This window comes from Phocoena phocoena, chromosome 12 (assembly GCF_963924675.1).
Source record: "Phocoena phocoena chromosome 12, mPhoPho1.1, whole genome shotgun sequence".
NCBI classification, from domain to species: Eukaryota; Metazoa; Chordata; class Mammalia; order Artiodactyla; family Phocoenidae; genus Phocoena; species Phocoena phocoena.
The window spans coordinates 30,008,348-30,024,875 of record NC_089230.1 but is presented as its reverse complement, the minus strand read 5'-3'; the positions used below and the strand labels follow the sequence as shown (position 1 = coordinate 30,024,875).

Below are 16,528 nucleotides of genomic sequence, written 5' to 3'. Positions count from 1 at the left end.
AAAAAAAAAAGGGAAAGTCCTGGCCATCTGCTTTCACTGCAAGAGCATGGGTTCAATCTTCAATCCCTAGTCGGGGAACTAAGATCTCACAAGACTTGCGGCCAAATAAATAAATATGCATCTCTTATAGACAGAATATAGTTGATGTTTTAAAAATCCATTCTAATGATCTCTGTCTTTTAATTTGAGCAGATAGTCTATTTACATTTAAGATGAGTATTGACATGGCTGGATTTAAGTCTACTGTTTTATTGTTTTATATCTCCCCATCTGTTTTTTTTTTATTAATTTCTTCTTTCTTTTCTTTTTAGTTAATTGAAAACAAGTTTTGGAATTACATTTTAATTTATCTGTTGTGTTTTTAGGTATGTCTCTTTGAATTATATTTTAGTGTTTGCTTAGGGTTTACAAAACACATTCCTAACGTTTCTGATCTATTTTGAGTTAATATTGTAGCACTTCATGCAAAACATAAGAACCTTACTCCCATATAGGTCCACTTATGCTGTGCCAGCTTCTAATCATTTATATTCTAGTTTTCATAAGCATTATATCTAGAAATGATATAAGTCCATAATAAAATGTTATAATTTTTGCTTTAAATGTTTACATGTTTTTTTTAATTAATAAGAAAAATAATGTATCATGAATGATACATTGCAGAGACTCTGGATTCTCTTTTATTCTTTCAAAGAATATTGATTTTTTTTTTCTTTTTAAATTTCAGCAGCGGTAATCCATCTTGACTCAAACTTTATAATCTGTTTCCAGTGATGGGAAGTAGCTGAAATCTCTGTGTATTTTCCTTAGCTTTAATTGTGCTGCTTTGAGTTTACCCCATGCATGTGTAGCTTGGGGCCAGTCAAGAGATTTAGCTGGGTCTATACACAGAATATCGGTCTGCTTCTCTCTGGCTCTCTCCTTTCTGGGATTTCCCCCCTGCCCTCCATTTTCAGCAGCTGCGATTGCTCTAAACTCTGTCCTCTGGTTTTCAGGGCAGTAAAACTGAGGACCTCTGACTATTAGTTGTTCCATGTGGCACTGGGGGCTCCCCTCATACTAAAAGCCATAAAAATGGGAATTCAGCCAGTGCCATTCCTTTTCCCCACCCTCCAGTTCTGTCTGCTTTTGGTCAATCTCCAGTATCTTCAGGTAGTTGTTTCTAAAATGTTTAGGCTTACATTTATTATCTGCAAGAGGGTTAGTCTTGCAGAACCACTAGTAATTAATATTTATTGTATTTTATTAAATTAGCTGTGACGGACTGGGTGAAAAATCTTCATTTAGTCAAACAGTTAGTCAGATAGTTTGAGAAGCACTAACTTAAGAGACTTTGTAAAAGTTCCTATAACCAAGATCCCTGGAACTATCCTGTTTCTACCATTCCCTGAACCTGATTGCTCAGTAAACCCTTTTATTTCCTGAGCCACTTTTTTTTGTTGTTGTTTAATGTTGACCATAGGTTATTCTGTTCCATACATAAGGACTATAATTGATACAATATTATCCAAGTTTTCTATAATGAACATGCTTACTTGTCCTAATATTAAAAAGCAACAGCTGGGACTTCCCTGGTGTCCAGTGGTTAAGACTCTGCCCTTCCACTGCAGGCGGTGCAGGTTCAGTTCCTGGTCAGGGAACTAAGATCCCCATGATGCGCTCACGGCCAAAAAAAAGGTACAGCTGTACTTACAAATAAAGAAATCACCTATAACCTGGAGACACAGGAGGGAAGCTGGCATCAGCTACAGCTCAGTGTCTTGTGGCTGAAGTCATATGATATCAGAAAATGACTATGGCAGACCACACAGATGTTCAACATTTACTAAGAGTTAAAATTATTGTTTCAGGGCTTCCCTGGTGGCGCAGTAGTCGACAATATGCCGCCAATGCAGGGGACACGGGTTCGGGCCCTGGTCCGGGAAGATCCCACATGCCACGTAGCAACTAGGCCCGTGAGCCACAACTGCTGAGCCTGTGCGTCTGGAGCCCGTGTTCCGCAACAAGAGAGACTGCGACAGTGAGAGGCCTGCGCACCGCGATGAAAAGTGCCCCCGCTCGCCGCAACTAGAGAAAGCCCACGCACGGAAACGAAGACCCAACACAACCAAAAATAAATACATAAATTAATTTTAAAAAATATTGTTTCAAAGTGATGACACAGAATATCCAAACCAAAAGAGTGTTTAAAAGCATCTCATTCAATTCTCTACTTCATTTTACAGATGAAGCACTTGAGAGGCAGAGACTAGAAGTGTTTTGACCAGAACTAGAGAGTCAGAAAACGGTAGAGAAGTGATTATGGAACTAGGACTTTTTTTTTTTCTTTAATATAGCTCTAGTTTTAAGCACAGCAGTGGTCCTGGCTTCATTTCAATGATTCTGCAATAAGAACTTCGATTGTCAAACACATGTTAGATCATAAGGACCCATTTTTCAAAAAAAAGTTACACGGATAACAGCAGAGCTGGTCTATAGGAAGTAGCATTGGGATCCGGAATCCTGCACACCCAGGTCCTCCTTGTACCCCAAGTGAATAAATTTAATGTTAATTTAGGGTTTTCTCTATTAGCCACTATTTACTTCATTTATAAATTGCCTGTGTTGTTGGTTTATAATTAGTTTATTCATAAACTTTAAGTATTGCCTCTAATTATCTTCCTCGGTACGTTTTGTTCCTACACGTCCCGAATCAGCCCTGTAGTGAGCAGCCATGGTGCCCAGAGAGCTCTGCGTAGCATCTGGTAGCAGGAAAAACAAGGGCTGAGGAAACAATGTTAGTAACACTTAAGAACACTTAGGTGAGAATTACACAAAAACCTCAAAATGTATAGGCTTCATACTTGGCAATACAATAAATTAGCCCCATTGTCCCGCACAGCCTTTTTTTTTTCCTTTAATAAACTGGGTTTTCAATGGAAGGCTTTAAATAGTCATTTTCCAAACTACTACTTACAGCCTTTATTAATCTATTCCACTCTTATTCGTCTACTTTATTTTTTATTCTCTTCCCTCTCACCAACTTTCTCCTTTTCCTTTGATTCATCCCTAGATATAATAGGATTCTTTTTTCTTTGGCCCAAACCTTTTTTCAGCTACAACTATTTTTCTTCACTATGTTTAAAACCATATGCTACATAAGCCAAGGCTAGACCTATATGTTCTGGAGCTGCAGCAGGATAATATTTTTGAGTTTTCTCATGTTTCTTAACTTCCATTTCCATCCATTATATTTATTTCTACCCCCAAAGGTAGGAACATTTTAAAAGTTTTCAAATTAAAAGTGGTTTCCTGGGATGCCCAAAGCCTCCAGCTAACTCACGACAGGCACTCATTTATGACAATAGTTGCCAACATGGTTTTATTGTTGGTGTGCCGACTACACAGATGCTTAATCTTATTTCATTCCATGAATTCATTCAGTACATGTTGGTTTAATGACTCCAAAATGTCAGTCACTGTACTAAATGCTAGATGCTTTAGGACAGGAGGAAGGTAATATTAAGAACCTTTCCATATATTCTCATGTGAAGTTCTTTATAAGGTAAGTAACTACTTAACAGGCACAGTGGCAAACACTTTCAACAACTATCTCTTTTTACTCCTCACGATATTCTAGTATTATCACCACTTTACTGATTCGGAAAAATAAGTCATTTGCCAAAGGCCACAGAGAGGGCTGGAATTGGAACTCAGCTCAACTGGACCCCACCACCCCATGATATAAAATCTTTCGTGTGTACTGGTTTAGCTTCTGTTACCAGTGCTGGTCTTTCTTTCTTTCTTTTTTTAAGTTAGTTTTTATAGGAGTATAGTTGCTTTACAATGTTGTGTTAGTTTCAACTGTACAGCAAAATGAATCAGCTGTACATATACATCTATCCCCTCTTTTTTGGATTTCCTTCCCATCTAGGTCACCACAGTGCATTAAGTAGAGTTCCCTGTGTTATACAGTATGTTCTCATTAGTTATCTATTTTAGACATAGTATCAATAGTGTATATATGTCAATCCCAATCTCCCAATTCCTCCCACCCTCCTCTTCCCCCTTAGTATCCATACATTTGTCCTCTACGTCTATGTCTCTATTTCTGCTTTACAAATAAGTTCATCTATAACATTTTTCTAGATTCCACATATATGCATTAATATGCAGTATTTGTTTTTCTCTTTCTGACTTACTTCACTTTGTTTGACACTAAGTCCATCCACATCTCTACAAATGACCCAATCTCATTCCTTTTTATGGCTGAGTGATATTCCATTGTATATACGTACCACATCTTTATCCATTCCTCTGTTGATGGACATTTAGGTTGCTTCCATGACCTGGTTATTGTAAATAGTGCTGCAATGAACATTGTGGTACATGTGTCTTTTTGAATTATGGTTTTCTCAGGGTATATGCCCAATAGTGGGATTGCTGGGTCATATGGTAGTTCTATTTTTAGTTTTTTAAGGAACCTCCATACTGTTTTCCATAGTGCCAGCTCTAGTCTTTCAAGAAAACTTTTTGCAGTTCAACTCAAAGATCTTTCCTATCATTTAATCTGTTCTACATCCCCTTCTTCTTTCACATCTGTCGTGGGTTGAATTGTGTCCCCCCAAAATACAAAGCTTAAAGTCCCAACCTCAGCACCCCATATCAAGACCTTATTTGGAAATAGAATTGTTCTAGATGTAATTAATTAAGATGAGGTCATACTGGCATAGGGTGAGCCCCTAATCTAGTATAATGGTATCCTTATAAAAAGGAAAAAATTTGGACACAGAGACAGATATGTACACAGGGAGAACATCATGTGAAGATTGGAGTTACACTGCTACAAGCCAAGGAACACCAAGTTTGCTGGCAAACCTCAGAAAATAAAGAGGAATGCATGGAACAGATTCCCCCTCATGGCCTTATAAGTAACCAATGCTGCAGATACCTTAATTTCAAACTTCCTGCCTTCAAAACCGTGAGAGGATAACTTTGTTGTTTACGCTACCAGTTTGTGATACTTTGTTCTGGCAGCCCTAGCTAACTTATACATCTACACTTGGATGATTCAGAAACCCAAATTTCTACTGCTCTCTCTTTTTCTAACACTCCAATATTCCCTTTCTCCAATTGCGTGACTTTTTAGCACAATAAGGTAGAACCAGTCATACCGTTGCCAAATGTAAGGTGCAAAGAGTTATCTTTGAAATCTATGATCTCCCTCCCACAGTTGGGCAATCATCCAAATGGCTGAAGGGTTAGAAGCATGATCTTTGAAGTCAATTGGGCTCAAATATCAGTTTCCACATTTACTGGCTGTATGATCTTGGGCAACTCTCTGAGTTTCTTTCCCTGTTAAAGGGGGCTAACACCACACTACCACATGGAATTTCAGTGATTAAGGGAGAAAATATATGATAATAATTTAGCACATAAACTGGCATGTAGAAAGTACTAAACAAAATTACTTATTATCATTATTGTTTCTAAAATAAACTTTAGAATTTATTTTTCATGTGTATTTCAGATACACATTTGTGTACATTATGTAAGTTTTTTTTGATTATGTATGTAATCATTACGTAAGTAATATTATGATCTGCTGGTATGAGAGCGACTCTACCTATTATGTTCTATTTGGTTTGCCTTTCACCTTTGGCAATATCTAAAATGGAGAGGGTGTGACCTTAAAATAGTGAAGTAGGAGAATCTATATTAGAGAATCCTTGAATCATTAGTGTGCCCTTTAACTTTATCCCTGAGATTAGAACCAGTTATATGACTAGGACATCAAAACAAAAATGCAGCTCCAGTTCTAAGAAGGGAAGTTTCAAACTGATAGAAAAAGCATTTATTAAGGTGAAATATTAAGGCCCATGATACCTGAGTCTAAAAGGTATTTAATCATTTTTCCCCTATATAAATACGTTATTTGGCAATGATTATTTTCCCATGTCTTTACCAAATTCCGTGCCCCCTCCTTAAGATTTTTTTGGGGGTGGGTGGGTTAGAAATCTACTAATATGCTTAGCATATTAACTTTTATTAACTTTAGATGAAAAATTTGCTGAAACACTATCACATTTCCTTTCAAAGATACATGTTAAGGTAAAAAAGACAAGGGGGTATCCATGCCTTTGGCCTTACTCTTTTCTTCACTTAGAATAATTTCTTTCCTTCTACCCTTCCTGTTTGAAATCCTTTCTCTTTTTTCTGTTTCTTTTTTTTTTAGACAGTTTCTAACGCTGCCACAGTCTAAAGGCCTTCTCTTACCTTCCCACTTTGTACATCCCCTGAGGCCTTTAGGTATCCTCATCTTTGGCTCAAATCTTAATCCCACCACAAACATGAGAGCAGCAGAAATAAACATTCTCATCTTCATAAACTCTGCAGTATTTTTTAAAATTAATTTATTTATTATCTTCGGCTGCGTTGGGTCTTTGTTGCTGCGCATGGGCTTTCTCTAGTTGCGGCAAGTGGGGACTACTCTTCGTTGTTGCGGTGTGCGGGCTTCTCATTGTGGTGGCTTCTCTTGTTGTGGAGCACGGGCTCTAGGTGCCTGGGCTTCATTAGTTGTGGCACGCAGGCTCAGTAGTTGTGGCTCATGGGCTGTAGAGCACAGGCTCAGTAGTTGTGGCGCACGGGCTTAGTTGCTCCGCGGCATGTGGGATCTTCCCGGACCAGGGCTCGAACCCATGTCCCCTGCATTGGCAGGGGGATTCTTAACCACTGTGCCACCAGGGAAGCCCCTGCAGTATTTTTTTTTTTTAAAGCAAAAGTTCAATAGTTAAATGAATAAGTAAAGTGAACAACTTTTTAGGATGAGTCATGGATGGAAAGAAGCAGTTTTAACACTTTTAAAATGAAAACTTAATAGTTAAAAATGAAAGATATTAATTTATTAAAATTCCAGTATATCACTATTCTGGCTAACTCTACCTCACACTCTTACCACGTTACACATTTTTGCCTTCTTCACAGCACTCAAGAATCTAACGTTATCTGTTTGCTCTTGGCTGCTCACTGTATGCACAGTGCTGGCACCTATGAACTGCTTAATTGCTGTCTTGGCGACTTGTCAGAAGAGAAAGACAAAACACTAGAAAAAGGACGTTACTGATTACATTTGGCTGTATTTCATGTATTTGCGTTGCAAGTGCTGGTAGGGGAATGGCCAATGAATGCAAAATTCAGAATGCTGCTTCCCGGGAAAATCAGAGTTAAAACTGACTTCTCAGATTGCACTAACTCCGTCAGTCCTGGAAGGCGAAATTAACGCCGGATTTCTCAAAGACTACGTTTTCATCTCTGTATTTCCAGACCCTGTCCCTACGTATGGTACATTGCAGGTGTTTCAATGCACCTGTTAAATCCCGATTTGGACGGGGTTACGAATCCAGGGGACAATTTAGTGTTAAAAAGAAAAAGAAAACAAACAAACCAACCTTCTTTTAGAACGAACTATATTAGGAAACCGTAACCAACCACCGGGCTGGCCAGAGGTTCCACTTAACTAACAGTCGCCGGGAAAGTGGAATTTGCAATGCGCTCAGAAGTAGCGAGCTTTCGTTTCATGAAAACAGACAGACGCGCGCGCGGGCTAAGACCACCCACAGAATGAAAAATTCATGAACATTCAGAATGACTTAAAATTGAAGGGAGAGAGTGTGCAGCTCAGGGAGGCCCAGTTGGTGGGGTCGATAGGAAATTACAATTATAGTGTCAGAAGGGGTTAAAACTGGTGTTCCGACAGAGCCTGGGCTCCGCGGGACTTACAAGATCGCGCAGACAGGAGAGCTTGGCCCTTCTCGCGCTCCGTAGGACGAGTTCTCTGGGCCTCCGCGGGCCCCGGCTGGGAATGACGTTGGGAGGCTGCCCGCGTTAGTGCCTGTTGTGCGGTCCAATGACTGCCGAACAGAGTCGTGACCGGTCCTGCTAGAAGGCTAGCAGGACCCCTGTCTCAGAGCCACCTCAATCCGGAAACAGAAATTCTCGAGACCGGCACTGCCAGAGCCAGCTCTTGCACGGAAGGGAGTGCACATGCGCCTAGGGGTCCTGGGAAACCCTTAAATACCGTCTTGAGGTTACGTTCGTTCTCTTTCCCTGCCGCCGCGGAACCGCGCGGAGGCCGAGGCGCGGGGTGAGTGGAGGGAAGCGAGGGTGGTGTTTACGAAGCGTGGCTCGCTGTTTTTTGTCTGGAATTGACAATGAATACACTTAAATTGAATCTATTTATCAACCCCTTTTTTGCTTTTTGTGTTGTAGTGCATTCAAGATTCGGCTCCACCCGTAACCCACCGCCATGGCCGAGGAAGGGTGAGCCCAGGGCCCGGGGTGGTGGTGCGGCCCAGGCATGGGCTTCGAGCCGGTAGTGCGGGGCTCTGGGTCGGCCGTGGCGCCTTAAAGCGCGCCTGACCTACCTCGCTGATGACTGCTAAGTGCAAGGCGTTAGATGGTGTGCGGGAACTTATTAATAGCTTAATTTGTTTATTTTTCAGCATTGCTGCTGGAGGTGTAATGGACGTTAATACTGCTCTGCAAGAGGTGCTGAAGACCGCCCTCATCCACGATGGCCTAGCACGTGGAATTCGCGAAGCTGCCAAAGCCTTAGACAAGTACGTGTATCAGTCTCAATACGGTGGGGTGTTGGAACCGGAACAAAACTGCAGCCGAGGGAAGAAAGCGTGAAGTTCATGGTGTTAGCACAGAGGTTCTGAATGGCATCCGTTCTACAGGAAACCTAGGAAAAGGTATCAGAACTCAGGTCTCTAATGACCCACCTAAGGCGTGTGGGTTTGGAATGGGGATGAGCACTTGATTCCTAAAGTGAAACTACAGTGTTTGAATGATGACTTAAAATTGTCGGATACCCCTTCACTCCTTTTATGAGTGAAAACTAATAGTCTGACAAACCTGTAGCTTTTGGGGCTAATTTCACTGTTATTTAGGGGATAGGTGGGAACTTTTATTTAGTACTTCTGCAAATTAAAACCATTATAATCAAGTGGCAGAAACATCTGGTTTTGGTATGAACTTTGTATAGTAGCTGTGGAGACCAATGTGGGTGTGGGATAACTAAATTTACTCAGTGAGGTCTCTGGGTGGGTAACATTGGTAAAACAGCTGTTAACTATTAGAGCTGAACTTAAATGTCGTGAAAGGGTTATTAGGTAAATTTAAGTCTATTCAATTTGGTGTAGGTTGGCCAGTTGAATCCAGTGAAGACAGCACTTGTTGGAAAGTTCCTGATACGAGTCTACTAATTGTAACTTGAAAACACTGCAATATTAAGGGTCTGGGCTAGTAACAGGTAACAACTTAGTAAACTAGTTCCTATATATAACATTTGAAGTTTTAAGAGTTACTGAAGACAGGGTGATTCTGTAGATGAAGTTAAGGAACATATGCCTGGTGGTAGCTACGTCAAACTAAAGTTGTATTCTTCAGTGGCTGCTTATGTTTTGCCAGTGTAGCCAGTGCAAAGATAACTCTTCTAAAGCACAGTAGTGGATTTAGATCTGAATTTTAACATCTACTGTTGGATTTGCATTTCAGGCGCCAAGCCCATCTCTGTGTGCTTGCATCCAACTGTGATGAGCCTATGTATGTCAAGCTGGTGGAGGCCCTTTGTGCTGAGCACCAAATCAACCTGATTAAGGTAAGTTTCTCATTGAATTTGGTTTTTCTGAAAGCGAAAGTAGCTTAATGGAAATTGGGCCAGTTAGGGACATGTGTCCACATAAATGCTATCCATAGTGATTTTTGTCATAGCAGAGCAAATTTTGTAACGAGCTCTTTGTTTCCTGCAGCTGTGAAAAGCGTCACAAATTTGGCATTGTTGGATACGATAAAACTAGTTCTAGAGACATTTTTATTCCTGCAGAATTAAATGCTAATTTTATGTTGGTACAGAACAAAAGACAGGTAGGGTGTTGATAGGGGGGTCTTGGTGCTGTGCATGATGACAACTGGCTCCCTCTACTGAACTGATATGAGGAAACTGCCATGTCACCCTCTCTGACTACAGCTACCTTCATATAACGTACTGTGTTACCAATAGCATTAAAGTCTTGGAGTGTGGTGATCTTTGTTTTTATTCCCCCCTGATAGGTTGATGACAACAAGAAACTAGGGGAATGGGTAGGCCTCTGTAAAATTGACAGAGAGGGGAAACCCCGTAAAGTGGTTGGCTGCAGCTGTGTGGTGGTTAAGGTAAGTCGGTACCGGTGTGCGGGGTGAAGGCTGCGCTGGGTAGACGCGCTTCACTGTGAGTTAAGTCAAGAATCTCTTCGAAGCAAAAAACGCGTAATCCTCAGCAAACTTAGAAAAAGCTTTCTGCCTTGCAGAAAAGGGAAATAAGACATAGTTAAGCCAGCCAATGAATCTGCTTACCTGAATGTGTTTCTGCAGAAATTTAGAAAATGCTGGCAATAGGAAAGCCGTGTTACGAGCCTTAAAGACATTGAAGTCTTTAAGGTCCCTGAAAATGGCTACAAGACATTTTAATGGTGGGAAGCATTTTCACGAGGCGTGCTGATTTTTTTAAAAGCTTCATTATAACTAGTGCTAACAATTTAGTTGAGTTTCTAAATTAGTAAAATCACATATGTTTTTTTTAGGACTATGGCAAAGAGTCTCAGGCCAAGGATGTCATCGAGGAGTACTTCAAATGCAAGAAATGATCAAATAAAAAAACTAGGCTCTTGTTCCTTATCTCTGGTTTTTTATTTGGGGCAGTAAAGTAAGGTCCCTGTTAATGAAGAACAAAAGATATTCATTGCAAAATAACTGGAAGCATGCTCTCTGTCGCCTGGTTCTAACTGAAAGCCTTTTCTCCCAACCAGTAAGTAACTTCAGTGTTGGCAAGTAGAAGAGCCCAAGTGAAGATAGGCTTACAGTGAGGTATTGGTGACAGGGTTTCTTGGGTGTGGACATTTATCACGACTGTGACCATCCTAGGACCAAGAGAAATGGGTTGAGGCTAGTCAAGTGTGGGTGTCAATAACTTAAAATCCTAAAGCTGGATTGGATTTAGGCTGTGGGACACTAGAAGGTACATGAAGTCCAGGTGTGCTTAATGCACATGCCCGTTAGGGAAGGTCAAGAGTGTCTTATTTACCTAAATATTAGCCACAGAAACAAGATGTGTTTCTATGTATTTCTAGTCCCTCTAAAAATAGTAGGGAGAAGTAATGGTGACCCATGTACTTCAAGCCTGGATCAAGTTGGGTTTGTTTGTGTGAGTAGGAAACGTTGAACCAGGTAGGACTAATGGAAGTCTTAAAATTGGAATCCCTCGTAAATTGCCAACTGGGGGTACTTTTGAGTTTCTCTCCCCTGGTTTGCTTGTCCTACTATACAGTTATAGGGCACATGTGAAGGGAAAATGAATTTAGTTTGCTTTTAATTGTGATTTCTTTATATCACTGTCTGCTTAACATTTTGAGTCCCTATGCTGTATTTGGTGCTCTTTGAGTCTGTTGATGCAGTGGGAAAACCATAGTTTTGTTTGATCCTTTATGGGAAATTGTGTAATTCAGGCTAGGGAAAACTGTTGGATTACAGCAAAGTGCATTTTCATATTCACCCCTTTTTGAAATTAGTGCTGGGAAGACTTTTTGAAGCTAATCTGTTTGCTGAATGTTAACTCTGATTTGGGATTACATCAGCATTGGTTTTTCGATATTTCCATATCTGCTGTCAGCTGAGCTACAAAACACACTTAAAGAAATATTCTACCCTTGACCTTATCTTACTGTAGATACTACCTGGCTAAGTCCATTGTTGAAAATTAACTTTCAGTGTGTTTTCTGGCTTCTGTCTGCTAGAATGTTACGGTCACCAAGACACTTACGGTCAAACTAGCTTCTTGATGACCTTTTTCTTTTGCCCTCTTCCTGACTTCTTAGAAAATTTTATTTGTGGTCTACTTTGGCCTTTGCCATGCTGTACCTCAGTCCCTTGTTTCTCCCTCTGCCCACCCCTTCTATTGTAATAGTTCCAGAGGTCAGGCTGGTCCTGTTCACTTCTCTAAGGCCAGCCTGGGACGGTTTGCACTTCGTTTGTCTTTTATCAGCACTACACTAATGGTGCACACTAGACAGCACCCTGTGAAAACCTTCAAGTTTGGTGTGCCTCAGTGATTTTATCGTCCCCTTAAGGTCGGTGCTTTTTGTGAGAGGAAGGGGAAGAGCTGTTGACCTGCTAATGTATGCCAAGCTCTGCACCAAGTTTTAACATTTTTTTGTGTTACTTCCTGTCGATTTCCCAAGCCAGAGCCCTCGGATGTCCTCTGCCCCACCTCTGCCTTTTATAGCCTGTAGACTCCAGGTGGCAATGGCCCCAGTTTTTCATCCGCACTGCTCAGTTGCCGTGAAGTGATAATCCTTTTTCTCATGACTAAATCTGTTAGGTCTTTCTGCCTTTGCCTGAAGTACCTTTCTTTTTTGTCTACCTGGCAGTCTTCAAAACCCAGCTCAAAGGAACATAGCTTTAGCCTTGAAATTGTGACTTGTCTATAGCTTCTATGGGATTCATGAGGGAGGCCATCCATGCAAAGGTGCCAGGGCAGAAGCAGATGTCTTCATTCTCTTACTGGGGAAAATAATAGTTTGAGGGCATCCCTCGTGAGACTCCCCTTTCACTGGGTTGCAAGGAAACCTCCAAGCCAAATCCATTTTCTTTGTTCTTAACTCTTATACTTAAAAAATTTTTGCCTGGTCCTGATTTTATTAAAATTTCTATTACGTGTATTTTTGGTAAACCACTTTAAATTCTTTTAAAAATAATCAGGACATCCATAGAAAAATTGTAAAAAGGCTGTGTTAGGTAGGTGTCCATTAAAAACAAGAATTTGTCTATCTTAAACTGGGTTGTTGAGGCAATGAAAACATAGGCAGAGGTGTTATGAACCCTAGAAATGGGGAAACATCTGTCTTACTGAAGACTAGCCCTTGAAATGGAGCTTGAATTTCTTTTTTCTTTATGGATGAGAGTGCAAAAAGTTGGGCTCAAGGAATATGTTAAGCACAGGCAAGCTTTGTGTCTTCCTGCCCTCTACATAGAGGAGGAAGGAGAGGATATTTAACCAAGGAGGGGAAGTAAGATCACAGTCTTCATTCCAGGCTGAGGGTGGGGCAGGGTGATGGCTCAGTGGGGTAGGGCATTGTCCTCCCAGCTGGGGTCCTCATAAAGCCCAGTCCACAAGGCAATATGGCATTTGCAGGAGTAATTTCTAGCAAGAGCAATGGAGGCATGGCTGGGCTATGCAGGTACCCAAGAGATGCCACCAGGCTTCCCCAGCCTCCTAGAGAGAAACTTGGATGAAGTCTGACTCGTTGCCGGTGGCCAGGTGCTGGGGGCAGAGGGGGATGGTCACAGTCAAAATTGAAGAATAATTGTACAGAGGGTGATCAGGTATTTAGGGCTTGGGCTACATAAATATTAACACATCAGTGTTCAGAAGGATTGGTGGTACTGGTGCTCCCCAGGCAGAAATCAGTCCTTTTTAAACAACAGTGGCTTACACTTCAAATGGCATAAGCACACCTAAATTAAAACTTTATCATACCACAAGTGAGATGTCTCAGCCAGTTTTTTTACCCAAAACATAACAGGGCCGAGTCTGCTGGTTAAAGTTGCATTACAACCTGGCTTTTGCTTGAAAAGGTTAGAAATGAGGGAGGTGGGTGACCCTAGGAATTATTAAGACCTGCACTAAAGGGGCAATCTTTTAAGCTCTCTTAGTTCGTATGAAACATGCCTTAAGAGTGTTGTTTCTTGACATTTCTTTTGCCCCTTGTTCACTGGCCACTTTCATCACCGCATTCCTAATTTGTTTTCAGTGGCAAATTGGCTTTGGGAATGGGATAAACAAGAGTAGGGAAGTGCTTTTATAGGTAGAAGCTGAGTCTCGGGTTTCCTCTTTGGGAACTAAACTCAGTTATGAAACGTGAAGGTGGAGAGTGGTGGTTATTTTGTGGCCCTACCAACCCGGGAGGTTCTGTTAACCTTTCATTTTCTGATAAAGGGTGAGAAAAATTATAAAGCATCAATTTAGTTAACCCATTCATTGACCAATTACAAGTGAAAGAATGGTTATAGCTATAAGTATGCTTACTACAGAACTCGGTAGGACTTGGTTGAAGGAGGGGAACAGTTACGTAAAATGTGATACATCTACATAATGGAGTATTATGGTGCCGTAAAAATGGACAGAATGGAAGGTTATTTGTCAGTGTATTAAAGCAATAGTTAAAACATACAGTAAGACCACATTTTGTTAAAAAAAACACATGCTTTCAGAGAAAAGAGGTTGGAAGGGTATACATTCAGGTTTTTTAATGGTTACTTCTGGAAAGGTGGGTATTTTGGTTTTCCTTTTTTTTTTTCTTTAATATGTATTGCTTTTGTAGTAAGAAAACATTCTTAAAGAAATGAAAGAATCGAACAAGATAGTCTTAGGATTAATTTTAAGTAGCATTAATATAAAACTAAAAATTTTTGTATGTTTTGTGAACATGTGAATTTACTTGTCTAGTAAAATAGCACTTGGATACGACAGGGCAGCTTTAAGAGAGAGTTCAGACCTACCCAGCAGAGGGCAGTAAGAAGCTAGTGTCAGAGGGACCCATCAGTAAAAGAAGTGGAGATAAGCACAGACTATACAGCAGGCTCCCCTTAGGAAAAGATTCTCCTCCCACTCCTTGAAAATTGTTGGGCTTTAGTTTACTATTTCTCATTGCTCTTCCTCTTTGTCTTGATATTGTAGAATCCACACTCCCCAGCTGGTGAGGTCAATTCAACTTGTGCTTTGGGAGGTTGTCAGTAGAGGTGACTAGTTATTTTATATACAGTTAAGAAATAGAGACTACATATTCCTAGAGGAAAAGGTTTTGCTCTGTGATAGTGGACTGTATGTTCTTGTTAGGCCCCTTTCTCTTCCACTAAATGAGAATTTGTCTGAAGCTACCTGAAGACTAAAAGGTTTCAGAGCAAGCCTGTTCTGGAAAAATGGGCATAATTTGGAGAGCATCAAGGCAACAGCCATACTCTGGAGATTATAATCCACAGTATAACTCCATGGAAGCACCGACTTTGTCCTGTGCTGTAATCTCTGGTGCCTAGAGTAGTGCCTGGTGTAATAGGTACTCTTATTATCTGTTGGATGAATAGATTTGACCTGCCTATTTGTTTAGTCATTTAATTTGTGGGTTTCCTTCTCGGGCTTAAACTCCCCCGCCTCTTTTGACACTTTAATTTCTCATGTTCCTTTTTTTCTGGCAACAAAAGTGAATCTCAAGCTGGGCCTCTTCTAAACTAGAATGGTGCCAAGTTGTCTCAACTTCCCATCCCTCCAGCTCTACTCTAGGGAGCAGGGTAGAGAAACGTATCCTATCACAATATGGGGTACACAGCTCTAAGAGTCTGAAAATTTAAAAGCCAGTATGAGGCTTGGGAACAGTAAAAAGCATGTGAATTCAGGGAAACTTTTTACACTGCAGTAAATTTCTTTCTGAAGCTTGTTTATTGAGACATGCCAACAGCACAGTATTGTATGAGTGATAGGAACTAAACCTTACACAAATGTAGTATTTGGCTTTTTATTTTTCCTTCTTTCAACTCAACTGCTCCCAACTAAAATTTACAAACAGATTAAAAAATCCTGTTTGTACCTGGTTGGCTTGTTAGAGAAATATGGGGTAAAAGACCTGTGATATTTCACAGTGCTGCCACCAGGTTAAAAGGAGCAAAATGCACATAAATACGAGAACCGTAAGGGGAAAATCGAGTATTGACATACAGAATGCTGCAAATTAAACATTCTGTCTTTTCTTAGATTTGATGCTTGCATATACTTGGTGAGTTCTGGGGTTCAGCAGATGTTTTGCTAAATAGGTGCATGTTGTGTCTTGCTGGGAGGTATTTACCCACACATACGTCATAAAGTGTTGCAGTTACACCAATTTCAGGAGGGAGTACACGTATAATTTTTAAGCAGAAATAAAACCTTTTCTATCCCCACCCACAAGCTAGGGTTTTGAAATTAAATTATCCAATTCAAAATTTTATATTCCAATTTTCTGTCATGTAAAGAGAAATTTAATTTTCAAGTAAACATGAGAATGGTAATGTGGATGATATTAACATGCATAAGCAAAGTTCAGAGCCCTACGTGGAGAGGAAACAGTTTATGTGAAATGTTTTACATTTTAAAGTAACTTACCAAGGCATAAATATACTTATTACCTTTATTGTTGCCTAGTGTCCTGTGAAGTGAGGCTCATTCGAAGTGTCACAGGTTGCGTTGCTGCCATGTGGAGTCTTGGGTAATAGACTGCAGGGCAGATGGAGGTTTAGCTAACATTCAGTTCCTTTTGGGTGGTAGTAAAAATAAAGCAGGTAAGAAATGAGCTGCTCTTCAAAGAAACTTCTGTGTTTTGGTAAAACTGCTGAGGGTGTTTCTCCCGTCAGAGCCGCATAACAGAGCGCAGCAGATTCCTTCAATGAAGCAGAAACCTGCCTGCCTGATAAATCCCAGGACCGT

General features: G+C 40.5%; 1 protein-coding gene and 3 non-coding genes across 4 annotated transcripts; all 4 read left to right on the top strand.

The window, feature by feature from the left end:
* The first annotated feature begins 8,077 nt into the window (after positions 1-8,077).
* Positions 8,078-10,685, top strand: LOC136131982 (small ribosomal subunit protein eS12). The gene is made up of 6 exons (XM_065888764.1): positions 8,078-8,122; positions 8,248-8,298; positions 8,481-8,597; positions 9,538-9,640; positions 10,093-10,194; positions 10,602-10,685. Exons 2-6 carry the CDS (start codon positions 8,285-8,287, stop codon positions 10,662-10,664), a joined length of 399 nt encoding a protein of 132 aa, XP_065744836.1. The 5' UTR covers positions 8,078-8,122; positions 8,248-8,284; the 3' UTR covers positions 10,665-10,685.
* On the top strand, positions 8,822-8,895 carry LOC136132394 (small nucleolar RNA SNORD101). Its single transcript, XR_010656470.1, has one exon. It is a non-coding gene; the product is annotated as a small nucleolar RNA SNORD101 (small nucleolar RNA).
* Positions 9,934-10,010, top strand: LOC136132404 (small nucleolar RNA SNORD100). The gene has a single exon (XR_010656478.1). It is a non-coding gene; the product is annotated as a small nucleolar RNA SNORD100 (small nucleolar RNA).
* Positions 10,351-10,480, top strand: LOC136132401 (small nucleolar RNA SNORA33). The gene has a single exon (XR_010656477.1). It is a non-coding gene; the product is annotated as a small nucleolar RNA SNORA33 (small nucleolar RNA).
* Positions 10,686-16,528: the final 5,843 nt, after the last annotated feature.

Excerpts from the sequence above, each read along its gene's own strand:
- LOC136131982 (XM_065888764.1), top strand. Across the intron at positions 9,641-10,092 it reads ACCAAATCAACCTGATTAAG|GTTGATGACAACAAGAAACT; the intron begins GTAAGTTTCTCA and ends CCCCCCTGATAG. Across the intron at positions 10,195-10,601 it reads GCAGCTGTGTGGTGGTTAAG|GACTATGGCAAAGAGTCTCA; the intron begins GTAAGTCGGTAC and ends TGTTTTTTTTAG.